General features: G+C 36.3%; 1 protein-coding gene across 2 annotated transcripts in view; it reads right to left on the reverse strand.

The window, feature by feature from the left end:
* PTPRK (protein tyrosine phosphatase receptor type K) overlaps positions 1-15,965 on the reverse strand; it is a 691,930-nt gene that overhangs the window by 435,418 nt on the left and 240,547 nt on the right. For both annotated transcript variants that reach the window (XM_010593476.3, XM_064290685.1), the window contains exon 3: positions 7,062-7,333. In XM_010593476.3, the coding sequence (XP_010591778.1) occupies positions 7,062-7,333 (272 nt within the window). The remainder of the gene's footprint in view (positions 1-7,061; positions 7,334-15,965) is intronic.

Genomic DNA, 15,965 nt, shown 5'->3' on the forward strand with positions numbered 1-15,965 from the left:
AAATGTGGTAAAAGCAGAATAATGTCCTTCATATATATAAAGTATAAAATTGTCAGCTAAAATATGGCTAGAATACATGCAATCTGCCATTCTATATATATTCATGAGTTGGACCAGCCTTGAAGAAGAATAATTATTGTCAGAACTAACAGGTGTCCATAAACTATGCTAAAACAAAGTTGAAGTATGAACTACTAAAAAATAAAAACCAACGGGTCAAAATTTATTTGGTTAATTTTTTCCACAATTTGCAGTTTTCATCATGGCAAGTCTAATAAGACAATTTATATAAAATTAGGTATTTTAGACGGGCCACACCTGCATTATTTTGTGGTCAAGGCAGTCATGCAGCATTACCTGTGTATTTTTTTCTAAACAACAAGGTTATTTTCTTTCCTTTTTTTTTTTTTTTAATTATTCTTTCATACTCTATATGAAACATTTCCGGAATCTCAGCCAATCACCTGACCAGGTGTTTGATCAGAGAGAAGGATAATCTTAAGAATAAGTTTGTCCATTCAGCATCCCACTTTGGAGAGGTGTCTGGGGTCTTAACCGCTAGCAAGCAGCCAACTAAGATGCATCGATTGGTCTCAACCCACCTGGAGCAAGGAAGAATGAAGAGCACCAAAGACACAAGGTAATTATGAGTCTCAGAGACAGAAAGGACCAAATAAACCAGAGACTACAGCAACCTGAGACCAGAAGAGCTAGATGGTGCCCGGCCACAATCAATGACTGCCCTGACAGGGAACTCAACAGAGAAACCCTGAGGGAGCAGGAGAGCAGTGGGATAAAAATGCAAACCCCAAATTCTCATAAAAAGACCTGACTTAATGGTCAGACTGAGACTGAAGGGACCCCGGAGGCCATGTTCCCCAGACCTTCTGTTAGCCCAAGGCAGGAACTGTTCCCAAAGCTAACTCTTCAGACAGGGAATGGACTGGAATAAAAAATGGAAAATGATACTGGTGAAGAACGAGCTTCTTGAATCAAGCGGACACATGAGACTATGTTGGCATCTCCTGTCGGGGTGGGGGTGAGAGGGTAGAGGGGGCCAGAAGCTACCTGAATGGACACAATGAGAGAGAGTGGAGGGAAGAACTATGCTGTCTCATTGGAGGGAGAATAATTACGAGTGTATGGCAAGGTGTATGTAAATTTTTGTATGAGAGGCTGACCTGATTTGTAAACTTTCACTTAAAGCACAATTAAAAAATAAATAAATAAAAGTTACCTAACCCTGACAGTATGGTCCCCAGACAGTCTTTTAGCTCAGTGATGAAGTCACTCCTGAGATTCACCCTTCAGCCAAAGATTAGACATGTCCATAAAACAAAACAAGGCTAAAGGGGTACGCCGGTCCAGGGGCAAGGACTAGAAGGCAGGAGGGGACAGAAAAGCTGGCAATAAGGAACCCAAGGTTGAGAAGAGAGAATGCTGACATGTCGTGGGGTTGTTAACCAATGTCATAAAACAATATGTGTACTAACTGCTTAATGAGAAGCTAGTTTGTAAACCTTCATCTAAAGTACAATAAAAAATAAAACACCAAAAAAAAAAGAATAAGTTTGTCACTGTGTAAATCAAGTCTAACACTCATCTCTGTATAAATATGGGATGGTCCTATCCTTACACAAGAATAGAAACCAAATTCCCACAATGGAATCTCAAAACTGACCTCTGATACTGGTACTTAGAGCAATTAAGTTTCTCTTCACTAAAACACAGAGACTACCAACTTCTAAGTTACCTATCAAAAAACTCTACCATGTTTTGAATAAAAACCAACACTTGACAAAAAGCTGACAGATACTTTGAAAGCTATCAAAAATTTATGGGATATTTGAGGTTTTATGGTTTAAGGGACATGAAAACTATTTGTCTATGTTTTCCTAAAGCCTATTTCCTGTATTAAATTATGCCATAAAAAGTAGTACACTTGATTTCACTGGAGGTGAAATTCTTCCTCTTTTTAATATCAGGGGTCACAAAGTACAGGAATGTGTCCATAAAAGAAAAAGTAAACATACAATATGAGAGGTATCCCAGTCAACAATTACTTGGTTATTAGGTAGTAATGTAAGGTAGTAATGTTAAGTTAAGAATTGCTTGGTAGCTTTCTAAAGTAGTGAGAGAAGATCAAACTTAGGGTGGGCAATAGAGCTGGGGAAGAAACTATGTATTAAAAAAAAAAAAACAGGAAAACATGAAACTTTCACAAGCCATACCTCTTTCAATTAAAAGTTATCACTGTCATTAAAAAAAAAATAAAAACATTGCCATCTAGTTGATTCGGACTCATAGCAACCCTATAGTACAGAGTAGAACTGACCCATCGAGTTTCCAAGGAGTACCTGGTGGATTCGAACTGCTGATCTTTTGGTTAGCAGCTGTAGCACTTAACCACTACACCACCAGGGTTTCCAAATGACTGTCACAGTACTCCTGAATTATAATAGGATTATGTGACAATAATTCCTGGTAATCCATTTGAAAAGAAATACAGGAGAATTAGAAATAGAAATATGTGAATTTTATTTATGGGTGTGTTTGAGTATGTGTGTATACACACACATATACATACATACATTTTTATGATTTAATATGTATCCTAGTATTACGTGAATAATAATAAGCACATTTATTTACTCCCAATAAAGAATACTAATTAAAGAATACAGAACAAATAAAAATATTTATTAAGGATATTAAATTAAAAAGTACTATAATTAATATGGAAACCTAGGCATATACAGAGGGCCAATATCTGAGTTGTTAAATAATAAAAACATGAATTGAGAGGAAATCAAAGTGTAGAGTGCCCCCTAATCCATCCCTAAAGTATGTTCCTCACATACACCTTCTATGACGATCCAAAGCCTGGATTTTTCTCACTGGTGATCTATTACGTTGAGAATTAAAAGCTTTTCCCTTTCTAAACAATCCATTAAAATTTGAATATAATCCATTCTACTGTTCCATGAGAATATCATCGTACTCTCAAGAAAACCTGAATAAAAATATATTATGTTAAAAGCAAACTTTTCTAAGGGAAAAAGTGCTTAGGGATTGGAAGGCTCCAAACAGGCAAACATTAAACTACTTTTCTTGCAGAACATTCAATAACAAAGATAATTTATAGCCCAAAGTATACAGCTATCAAACCTAAACACCTCTGAGCAAACCTCACCTGCTCTGTCATTAGCCACCACAATTCTCGCCATCACTACCAAGTGATAAACTAGACAAAGAACAAAGTCCTCAAAAAAGCAGCCACACTCAGGTCCAACAGCTATTCTCTTGCCAGTAGAGCTAGTTTGTGCTCCAACTATACATGGCTTCATTTATCCATGTCGAAAAAAAAAACTATGCTGTGATATGTATTTTTCTTCTTCTAATTCAAGTCATCAAAATCTTGTGCTATAGGAAAATGCATACCTAAGAGAAGGGGTCATTAGCCACAAGAGAAGGGAAGGGAAAAGAAGAGAGAAAAAAAGTTTCCTTGGGTTTTTGTTTCGTTTTATTTTCCTGATCTTTTTAGACTCAGAAACTTAGAACTTCACAGGCTAGCACATAATAGAGTTTATAGATGTTTTATTTACCTATGATAATGTTAATCTAATGTTTTGGTGAACACATGCTATGTATTAGACACTTTCTAAACACTTTACATATATTAATTCATTTAATACTCACAATAACCCAATTAAAATAGGTACTATTTTGATCAACATATTATAGTCAAGGAAACTACAAAGAGGTTAAGGAATCTGTCCAAGACTGTACAGTGGATAAATAGCAGAGCTAAGACACAACCCAGGCAGACTGGCCCCAGAATCCATTAGGTCTCCTTGATCTGCCAAAACCAAAATTCGTTATTTGAAGGACATTTTTACCTTTATTTCATCATTTCATGTATATTATGTTTTCCCTTTTCTTATTAGATATGAAACTTTTGGGGGTTAAAACTGGTATCTCTTCTTTATCAACTAGCCCAAAGCATAAATGACTGAATGACCACAACAGTTAACCATGTGGTTACACACTGTTTAAGCATCTGGGCTGATGGGATACTTGGGAAGGGCAAATCATACCAAAGATATCCTATGTCTGTGTCAGAATTTTAGATCCCCACAAAGATGGAAAAGAGAAAAACTAGCTTGGTCAGAGAGGTTTCACTCCATCCCCACTTTCAGGAGCATGATTGCTATACAAAGATTACCCTAAGCTAATTAAAGGCAGTAGCACTCTGGGACTATTTTCCTTTCGATTGCTTTTTACTGTCATTGTAATTTTTGGATGAGAAGGAGATGGGTTAGAGGGGTGGCCAGAAAAGCTCAAGCAGATGAAATCACCTCCCTAAAAGAAAAGATAGGAATCGTGCTTAGAAATACAGCATAAGAAAAAGGAACAAGAAAATTAGAGAAAAACAAAATGTTAATGTAGAAGTTTTGAGGAGGGTGTAAATTTCCTGTAGAAGAGAAGATGAAAAAACTGTGGAACCAAGGAGAATCATTTCTACGTATATCATAACTCTACTAATGTAGAGTCTGAGACAAAGACGATAACATGTACTAGTTCCTTTAAGAAGGAAAATGAATAATAGCTTCTGATGTTGGCACATTACAATGGCTGTTTTAATTTAAAAATCCATAAAAATTCTGCATTAGTCAAAAGTTTTTCGTGCTATTTCCTAACAGCAAAAGTGCTATGTAAATATATTTTATGTTATACTGGTTGTTTCTAATAATTGATGTACAAGTACAAATAGGTATCTAAATGACTGAGTCGATGAAAACATCAATCAAGTAATTTACTGAGCACTAAGCACATGAATAAAAAATACTCTGTTATTTGCTTCCATTGATTGTTAAATTTTGCAGGTTCAGGAAAAAGATGTAGAGGGAAAATAATTGCTTAAGAAACAACTTATGGGCCAAATTTTAATCCACAACAAAGAGACATTTGTCCATAGGTTCTGACAATCGATCTCCAAAAATTTATCACTGGCCAGGTTGAAACTTGCACAGATACTTTCTGCCCTGCTTGCTTAAATGCACTGGAGGCACACATAAACCAGTGAGCTTCGTCATACAAAATGAGACTGAACAAAAGAAGTATTCATCCAGTTTTGGGTAGTGAAACTCAGCATTAAAGCTAATGTTGCAGAAATCTGTGCTGTAAGAAAAAAATCTGTGCAGAAATCTGGCGAGATGTCTTCATGTTATTAACACCATGTTATTAATTAACATCAATGACTCAAAGATAGACATTACAAAAACTCAGAGAAAAAATATTTATGCCACTTATTAGTTAGAAAAGAAGAAAAATATGATAGCATACATACATTATTTTTTGGACTTATCAAAATCTACTCTTATTTTTTGTTTCTGCTGTTGTTTTTAAGGTAAAATTAATGGTTTGATTCCATAAAAAATAATGAACTCAGGTAAGCAAATAAAAGAGTTGAATGCAGGAAATCCGACTCTTGAACCTGCAATTCTAATGATTTTGCTAGACTATTATTTTTGGAGGCTTTATTTTGTTTTATGAAGACTAAGTTCTTTGACAGTTTTATCCTGCTGAATCAGAGCCATTTCTTTTCAGTATTATGTTAAGCTCTGATGACAGATTCTCACCAAGTCAGTATAATGACAATGCATTGTGAGGGTGACCCAGTGATGACAGTCATCAACCTACTGATTGTCAGAGATGAGGCCACTGATGTAGCTGCCATCACTTTAGCACTAGTTCCACACCCCCACCCACCCACCTACCACATACACATCTCTTCCAAAGCTGCAGGCTCGTAAAAAGCAGATGGCCTACCCAGGCTGAAGAGAAACACACTTCCGTTTAGGAATAATAGAATCAACTTAATACCTTACGAAAATCCATTAAAATCTCAACAGACACATAATCCAAGAACCGTGCCTTTTGGAACCATGCCTAAGAAGTAAGAGGCTTATGATAAAATAGAAAAATCAACACGAGACAAAGCAATTAAAACAATACATTGTTTTTTCCTATGTATTCTTGGTTTTGTTCTCAGGAATAAAGAGAAGCCTAACTTGAAGAAACACTTCATTTTTAAAAAGCAGAAATGGAACTGTTATTAGCTTATAAACTACTTGCTGACCACAAAAAAACATAAGGTTACATAAATGCATTCTCATTAGGCTCTCTAATAAGCTACAAATAAGTTATTATTTTAAAAGTTTAAATCTCAAGGTCAAATGCAAAAATGAGCTTTAAAAATGACAACTTCCTACTTCCAGATACTGAACTTTTATAAGGGTTATTGACCAACTCTTCACACTGGTAAATGGATTCCATTTTTTTTTTTTTTTTTTGGCTAACCCATATAAACTCACTCAAAAAAACAGGAAGTATTGACATTATTCATTGTCTGGTTTAATCATAATTAGATTAGCATATCTGGGGAGAAAAATCCAAAGACATTGTGAACCGCTTTTCTTAGGTCCAGTGTTACAGTAGGTGTAGTATGAAGACAGTAAACACTAATACACATGACCAATTTATGGGATTAATCAGACTGCTGTATTACCACCCTAGACATAATAATTTTTTCTTTACTTACTTTCATATTCCATTTTATTTGGCAAAAATATAATCATTCAAAATGCCCCTTAAAATAAAATTTTCATGAAAGACTATTTCATGTTAATTTTCCAAATATTAGGTTCAAGAAGTCAATAAATCAATACTGTCTGAATATTACACTCAACTCAAAAAGACTATTTCTTCTAGAACAGAGCCATAGAAATATGCTTGTGAATAAACAGCTTTTTGCCAAACAACCAATAGCATTTGGACCTAAGCCTCCTTTTTTTTTTTTCTATATGTAGAGATCTTTTTCTCTGCTTTGAAAGTTTGGTGCCAAAATATTCAAACACTTTCTTAAGAAAGGGGTTGGAGGAGGGCTAGAGAGACAATGTCTCTCTCATTCCTAACTGGTGAATATTTAACTCTAAATACTACACATAAAATCAGATCCAATGACATCAAAGCATAAACCAAAAAGCACAGATGTTTACCTGGTATTCATTGGGCCAAAAGGTGCTCACTGCTAGCTCAGCCCGAAGCCAATCTCTACCCGTGAAGCCAGTCACATTCCAAATTGGATTGGCAAGAGGTCCTTTATTCACCCTAACTAATATGTTCAAAGTGCCAGGATTCAGCCCTTTCTGGCTATATAACAGGTAACTGAAATCGATGCAGTGTGTGTCATTCTCCTTCATTGTAGGCAGCTGAAGTCTGGCTTTTTCTCCTGGGTCATGATCTGAAGAGTCCACTATCATATAGGAACCTGAAATGACATAATATATTATAAAGCTAAATAGACATATAAGCAAAAGGAAATACATAATAGAGTAACAAAAATGATACCAATCCATTCTAAAGATTAAATTTAACTCAAAAAGACTATGTCTTCTAGAGTAGAGCCATAGATCTCTTTCAAGTAAATAGTTAAATTGAATACTTACTAAGTAACAGACATTGTTCAAAGTACATAACATGTATTCACTCATTCAGTTTCCACAAGAACCTGTTTTTATCCCTCTTTTACAAGTTAGGAAATTGAAGCACAGGAATGTTAGTGATGTATCCAAAGTCAGAGAATAAGTCAGTAGAGCTCCGTTTAAATCCATGTCCCACTCTAAAAATGTGTAGTCTTACTAAGCAAACATATTTTAACATAAAACAAACAAAAGCAATCATTATTGATTTAACTTATGAAAAAATGCATCATTCCTTTTGCTTACCCATGATACAGCTAAGATACAAACACTCAAATCGCTTCTGATTTCAAATACCAAAATCATCATTTATATAAGCTGTGTGATCCTATACAATGTTCTAACTACTCTGAACCTCAGTTTTCTCATTCTCATAAAAAGAGAATAAGAATACTTATCCTTGCAGCACTGGTGTGAGGAATGAGATTTAAAATGTAAAATTTCTGGAGTTGAGAATCTGGCACATTGTAGATTCACTCACTTGGAGCCTGACCAGAACACTAAGCTGTCAGCTAAGCATCATTGCTTTTGGCTCAGACTCTGCAATATTCTCTATACTCTTCTAGGGCTCCAGAGAACCTGGCTTGAAAATCACTAATTTACTCCACACCCTTCGATTTAATAAATATTCATAGGTTATCTGTCATGGTGAGACACAGGACTACTTCCAGGACATAAAGATTCCCACCTTCATAGCACTCACACAGTCTTTGCATTACAGGCAAAGATCATGTAGTGACTAAGTACAAAAATGGGACTTGAATTTCAAGCTCCTGATACTAGTCTAGGGTCCACTCCAGAAAAACAATCAGTTTTTCTCATGTTACCATGGATTTTAACAATGACACATTCCGGAAAAAACGTAAATATACCTATTTGTGATACTCAAGGTAGAACCCAAATGTTATTGCAAAATGTTTTTCTTGAATATAATTCTAGCCAAAATGTGTTAGGTGTAATGTCACAGAACAAACGCTAATACGCTTCACCCTCTTTTAGCCAGTCTTCCCTGACCAACTTGTGAAATTAATCAGACTTCTGTACTATCACTGACCACTAAACACTCATTGACAAGTAGTCAAACTAGTTCAATTAACTCCCAACAACATGTTCAAATTGTGACAGATCAGGGGAATTCAACTATATAAAACCCATTGCCATCGAGTCGATTCCGACTCATAGCAACACTAAAGAACAGAGTAGAATTGCCCCATAGGGTTTCCAAGGAGCGCCTGGTGGATTTGAACTGCTGACCTTTTGGTTAGCAGCCATAGCTCTTAACCACTATGTCAGCAGTGTCTGATAAACTCATATTCAGTGGTATCCTCTGGCTCAGAGTTTTGGTGAAAATTTCATGATAACACTTTAGCACAGGCCAGGAACAGAACAAACACCCAATAATGATAGTTACTTCTATGATTGATCACTTCATTTTTTTCCTAGTTCTCATCTTCTCCTATAAGGTAGAATTCTTGTTTTCTTTTCTCTGATTCTAACATACTGTATTTAAATAGAATAAATTGTCCATGTACATTTTGGTAATTGTCTTTAAAAAAAAAAAAAAAAAAAACAGATATCCTGGATCCCAAGTCAAATTATAGAAGCAGAATGTTTCTATTCTTGGATTTACTCCCATTCTGAAATCCAGAGCTGACCTGGTGAAATGTTTATATCACATTCACTCTGCCATAGCAGACCAATTAGTGTTTTGAACCAGTCCCAGGCCAGAGATCTTGGACAAGTTATTTAGATTCCTTACAACACTGTCACCTATTTCTCTACTGCTATTATAGTGTTGTTTTTTTTTTTTTTTAATGACACATTATGTCAGTAATGCATCTGAATTATCTTTACAAACCTATAACAATTTTGGCTTCTGAGTGTCCATTTTAAAGTACTTATCTCGAAATAACTTACGGGCTTTTAAACAATTATTTTCTTCCATTAAACATTCACTGTCTCGCATTTTCATTATATAGTATGATATTTACCATTAAGACCATCTAGCAATTTTCTACCAGTTGAGCTTTAAAGCTACAATAATTATTAAAAAAATAGGATTAGCAAAGTATATTAATTTGTAGACCTTACCGATTTGGTCATTAGAAGACCCATTAAACCCATTGCAGTCTAGTCAATTTTGACTTATGGCAACCCTATAGGACAGAGTAGAGCTGCCCCACAGAGGTTCCAAGGAGTGCCTGGTGGATTCTAACTGCCAACCTTTTGGTTAGCAGCTGTAGCACCTAACCAATATGCCTACCAGGGTTTCCATTAGAAAGACAAAGGTCACAAGATACAAGCTTGTCTAAACTATTTCAACATTTCATGTGCATTCAATGCATATTAGTAACAAAGAAAATCAGTGCTGATAAGTCATTTCTGTAGAATGTTTCTGCTAAATGCCTTCTTTCAATGCAGTCTGACTATTGCTACATTTTTCAGATCATGGGATAATGCCCATTTATTGCACAGTTCCAGGAACGAAAAAAAAAAAAAAGAAGAAGTGGAAGAAGCAGCAAGCACTCACACCAAAAAGTCACCTAAATCCTTCTGCTTACTGACTTGATATAGTGGCAGTTTCCCCAGGAGGCCCCATGGAGGTAGCTGTCTGACACTAGATTCCACCTCCATCACCCCAAACACAGAGAACACTATGCTATTCTTATCAGCTTCTAAAAATTACTTCTACACTCTCCCAGAGTAACTACCAACTCTTAAATGTCAGGCAATTCCTAATATATACTTCCCTCATTCTTTATGTTATAATTTAAGATCATTTACCAATGTTCTGACTCTAACAATCCCTCAGATTTCTAAGAAAAGCTTAACACTATTTAGTTGTGATTTAGCTGTCTCTTCTTAAGGCTTAACGATGAAATACACGTATCTGTGTTCACACCCATACCAGACACCAACTTTTAAGTAAAGTGACATTTTTACTGTGACCTTATAAACATTCTTTAGTCTCTTAAGCAATGGCGTGCCCAAATACATAATTCAAGATTGAGAAAATACATATATGTATTATAAATTAAAAAAAAAGTGTAACGTTTCTGGAGAACAATTTGGCAATAATAATACAAAAAAAAAAAAAAACCTTAAAGGGATGCATATCCTCCACTCTGGCAATCTTAAATCAAGGAAGGTATCCTAGATAAACATGCACATGCACAAAGATATAGCTAAAAAAGGTGGTCATCTCATCACAGCACCATTTAAAATAGAGAAAAATGGAAGTATTATAACTATCTAATAATAAAAAACCAAACACCAAACCCAGTGTCGTCGAGTCGATTCCAACTCATAGCAACCCTATAGGACAGAGGAGAACCGCCCCATAGAGTTTCCAAGGAGCACCTGGAGGATTCGAACTGCTGACCCTTTGGTTAGCAGCCGTAGCACTTAACCACTACGCCACCAGGGTTTCCATCCAATAATAAAGAAAAACAAAAATTTTTTTTTCATGGTAAATCAGTTTAATGAGCTATTATTTGGCTATTAAGAACGAAATTATAAAAAACATTCAATAAAAGATAGTCACAATATGTCAAATAATATAAGCAAGTTGTAAAATAATTGTCCATTTATGAAAAATACATATTTACATAAAATAAATATAATTACAAAAATACTCTTGTGTAAATGTGTGTGTGTTCATATATAAACACACATAAACATACACATATGCCTGGGGGAAAAAAACAAAATCTAGCAAAATGTTAACAGTGTGTTATCTGTGGAGAGGACTCTAATCAACTTCTATTTCTTATTTTTGATGATGTACATTTTTTAAATGTCCAACAACGCACATGCATTAGATTTATACTTTTTTTAAAAAAGAGAGAGACTACATGAATAACTCTCTGACGTGAGGAACATCAAATGACTAATGATAAATACTTAGCAAATTCAGACAGGCTTCTTGCCTTTTAATATAAACCCTATTCGCATCCTTCAGGTTAACAAAATCTTGGCATTCAAAAAACACAATACACAAATCAGATACTCCCTATCTCAATTCATTAAAAGAGACAGAGGGGGCCAGAGACTACTTAGACTAAATAGATGTTTTTATTTAAAAGAATGGCCAAAAAAATCCAAGTCTAATATTCATAAACATCACAGTGTAACAACTAGATGAATAAATAATGCCCTATGGATTATTTTATGTATTAATGGAATTTTTTTATCTTTAAGCCATACTTCTAGGAATAAAGTATTAGCATAGAAAATAGGATTAACCGCAAAGAATATAATGAATATAAATGGGTCTCCATACCGCATTCTAAAACTCCCTCATATATATCCGTTAGTATACTAAAAAAAAAAAACCCCAAACCCGTTGTGTTAGTATACTATGGCAATAGTTTTAAAGTCAGTTCTTATTCAAAATCAATTAAGAGTACCTTATAAACTAAAATTAAAAAAAAAAAAAAAAACTTCCTTATTTACTATTTACAATCTTTTATGATCTTGTCCTCCCAGGTACTTTTGTCACTTTACTTGCACAGTTTCTCTTCACAAACCATCTTCTCCAACATGACAGGCCCCTCACTACTTTCTCCACACACTATGCCAGTTTTCTTCTCCAGAACCAGCTCACTCCTTTACAAGAAAGCCAACCCAAAGCTCACCACCTATCCAGTTCTTACCTATTGTTCTTCTTCAGCTACCCCGGCCCATGTTGGACTTCCCCTGCCTTGAAGCCCCCATTAAATAGTTTCTGATTTCTGATTCTGGCTTCTGATTATACACTGTTTTGTACAACTTTTAGGTAATTTATACGGGGATCTTTTATCTCTCTCACAAGAGTAATACATCCTCTTAGAAAGCACCTGATTCATTCAGGGTCCAAATAGAAGACAGAAATCACATAATAAATTTAACAGGGAAAGTGTAATTTAAAGAGTCCCTGGGTAGCGCAAACAGTTAAACACTCAAGTACTAGCTGAAAGGTTGGCAGTTCAAACCCACCCAGAAACGCCTCAGAAGACAAGTCCGGTGATCTACTTCCAAAAGGTCACAGCCCTGAAAACCCTATGGAGCAGCTCTACTCTGCACACATGGGGTCGCTATCAGTCAGAAGTGTCTCAAATGGAACTAATAACAACAACGACTTTAAGGGAAGGAACAAATGTGGAAAGGGAAGACAGTTGCTAGTATCAGACTTCCTTGGAGAAGATGTAGCTGCAGCCTACTACGTAGTGGAGAAGTTCACTAGGGCACTCAGGACAGAATTGCTCCACAGTTGCTGGGCAAACAGGAATGCTATGTAGTGGATAGCTTTTATGTGACCTTTCTAGCCATGGTCTTGTAGCTCCCTCTGGAGTGACTGGGTGGGGGTGTGCAAATAAAGCAATTGTGGCCCACCGAGGGGACAGCTCAGTTTTTCCTTAAAAGAGGGCAAATCCCAAAGCAAAGAGAGGATCTCACCACCACCAAGGAATAAGAGCCAGCATGTTTTTGGACACAAGGATCCCTACACTGAGAAACTCCTGGACCTAGGAGACAGACGGTGAGCTGGAACCCTGAAGATGGTGAGAAGTGGTGGCAGAGAAACGGCAGCAGGAGAGAATTCAAGAGGCTGAGCACTGGGGTTTTGGGCCCACAGAGCAAGAAAGCTGAGTGCCTTTGGGTCAAGGCTTAATGGAGGAGGCGGGTGTCTGTGGGTACTTACTGGCAGGGGGTAAAAGAGCTTTGTAACACTTGCCTGAGCAGTGCAGAGGCCTAGGGCCAGAAAGAGTTGTACCTGTGAACACAGCTAAAAAGAGGCAGTCCTGATGGAAGAACTGTATCCTGAGCATTCCTGAATGTGCATTATAACCTGTTACTTCCCTAATAAACCCCATTATCGTGAGTATGGTCTGTGAGTTCTGTGTGGCCATTGCAATAAATTATCGAACCCAGCAAAGAAGTAGAGAGTGCCATGGGAGGGACGGATGGTGTCAGAATAGATAAAGATAGTGGAGAAAGAGGCATGTCTGACTTCTGCCTCATAGGAATCAGCCTTGGGCTGTTGATATTGATTCTTCTTCCGCCTTGTGAAGATAGAGGAGGTCAGACACCATCCTCATACCGTTTTTACAAGGCAATACTCCTTGTATAGCAAAATCAGCAACAGAACTAGCGTGAGCTGTGTTTACGTTGGAAGGGCCACAGAGAGGTGTTGACCAGGCCAGGGCTAAGGCTGTGAGCTCACTGAGTGACTGCATGCACTGGGCATGCCAGTGGGCCGCTGGCAGCTATGCAGTACCAGCAAGAAGAAACAAAAATGGGAGCACAGAAAAATCACAAGACACTTCCTTCTAAAATGTCCTTCCATTGCCCTCTACAGACAAAGCTTAACTCTGTGCTAGCTACAAAGAAGAAATGCTTTAAAGGTCAAACTCCGTTTTCAAAAACAGGTAATAAAGGATAATAAATGTGGAGCACTGAGCAATAAATTGATAAATGATGCGGCAGCTAACAAGGGCCTTGTACGTGGAAGTTCATTCAGTAGACACTTGCTAGTTGGTTGATTGGTTGACTTGGTGAGTAAGACAGACAAGAAGGCTACTTCTTAGGATATAACAATATACAACTGCTGAGGCAGTGCTAGTTCTTCCTATAGATGAGCTAATTTCTCAGAAAATATCAAAACAACAAAAAAAATAAAACAACTGAAACTGGTTTATGATGCTTCTGGACAGAATGATTTGATGGAGGAGTATAACATTTGGAAATGAGCATTTAATATTTTCATCAGAGCCACCTTGGTGCATATAAGAAACTATTAAAGCAACAGATTTCAAACATTTTAGTCTCTTAAACTCTTAAAAATTACTGCGGAACCCCAAAGAACTATTCTTTCTGTGAGTTATATCTATCAATACTTATCATATTAAAAATTAAAACTGAAAAATAACATCTTTTAATAAAAATTACTATATATTCAAAAAAATAATAAAATAACTGATTTAATAGAAGACAACTAGATTCTCATTTTACAACTCTTTCATTCAATCTGTTGTGATCTCATGTAGCTCTGGTAAATTCTACCATAATCATGAGAAAATGAGAGAAAAAAGGAAAATAACATCTTATTGTTATTATGAAAATAGTTTTGACCTCATGGATTCCACGTAAGGGGTCCTGGGGGCCTGCGATGGTTCCTGCTCTACATGTGGAGAACCACCATATTTTAACATACATAATTCTTTTTATCTTCATGCTCTAAAGAGGACATTATTAGCCCTTTTATTTATATTAAGTCTACTTCACTCATTCTGTTTCTGCAGGGTATAACGATGTACTCCACGACATCATTTAAGAAACAAAACTTTTCACCAGGGTGTTGGATGCCTGGGGAATGAAAATAGGAAAAGCTGAATTTTTCTACACCATTCTAGCCTCCCACCCTCAGAGAATCAGGTTGTTAAGTGTGAACAGAAAAGAGGAGAAGATATAGTAATATTCTATTCTAATAACAAAAGTGTTTTTGCGCATTCTTAAAACCATTTTGAATGGCTACCAATGCACCAACACACTGTGCAACAACAGTTAGTTCTTGCAACTGAGTGAGAATTTCCCAGTACAAACAAAATACATGCCAGATACAGTTGGTGTGAAAAAACTAAAGGCACTATACAGTGGTATACTTTCATGCCCAGCTAGTTTAAGAAGCAATAGTCAGGATCTATGAGTATAGAGAGAAGTGAGAGCTGAAATCATGATGTGGGTCCCAGCCCATCTGTGGTAATTTTTCTGGAGGGTGGGATTTGCTTTATTTCAAATTGTCTTTAAGCATGTCTATTGCTATTACCTTTGTGATGAAGGCAGTGCCATTCCCCTTTTTTCATAATATCTTTCACCTTCCCATTTTCTTTTTTCAAGCCATCTGATTAAATAACAGCATAATATACTCTTTTTTTTTTTTTTTTTACTGAAACTAAGAATAAGTTTGATTTTTCCCATTTCGTTAATTTCCTTTTGCATTTTACTCTTGTAGTTATGGGCTGTCAAGTCCATTCTGACTCATAGCAACCCTGTGTACAACAGAACGAAACACTGCCCAGTCCTGCATCATCCTCACAATCATTGTTACCCTTGAGCCCACTGTTGCAGCTACTGTGTCAATCCATCTTGTTGAGGGTCTTCCTCTTTTTTGCTAACCCTCTACTTTACGAAGCATGATATTCATCTCTAGGGACAGATCCCTCCTGATAACACGTTCAAAGTATGAGACGAAGCCTTACCATCCTTGCTTCTAAGGAGCATTCTAGCTGTAATTCTTCTGAGAAAGATTTGTTCATTTCTTTGGCAGTCCATGGTATATTCAATGCTCCTCACCAACACCATAATTCAAAGGTGTCAATTTTTCTTTGGTCTTCTTTATTCATAATGCAGCTTTCACATGCATATGAGGTGACTGAAAACACC

Source organism: Loxodonta africana, chromosome 1, assembly GCF_030014295.1.
Source record: "Loxodonta africana isolate mLoxAfr1 chromosome 1, mLoxAfr1.hap2, whole genome shotgun sequence".
Classification (NCBI taxonomy): domain Eukaryota; kingdom Metazoa; phylum Chordata; class Mammalia; order Proboscidea; family Elephantidae; genus Loxodonta; species Loxodonta africana.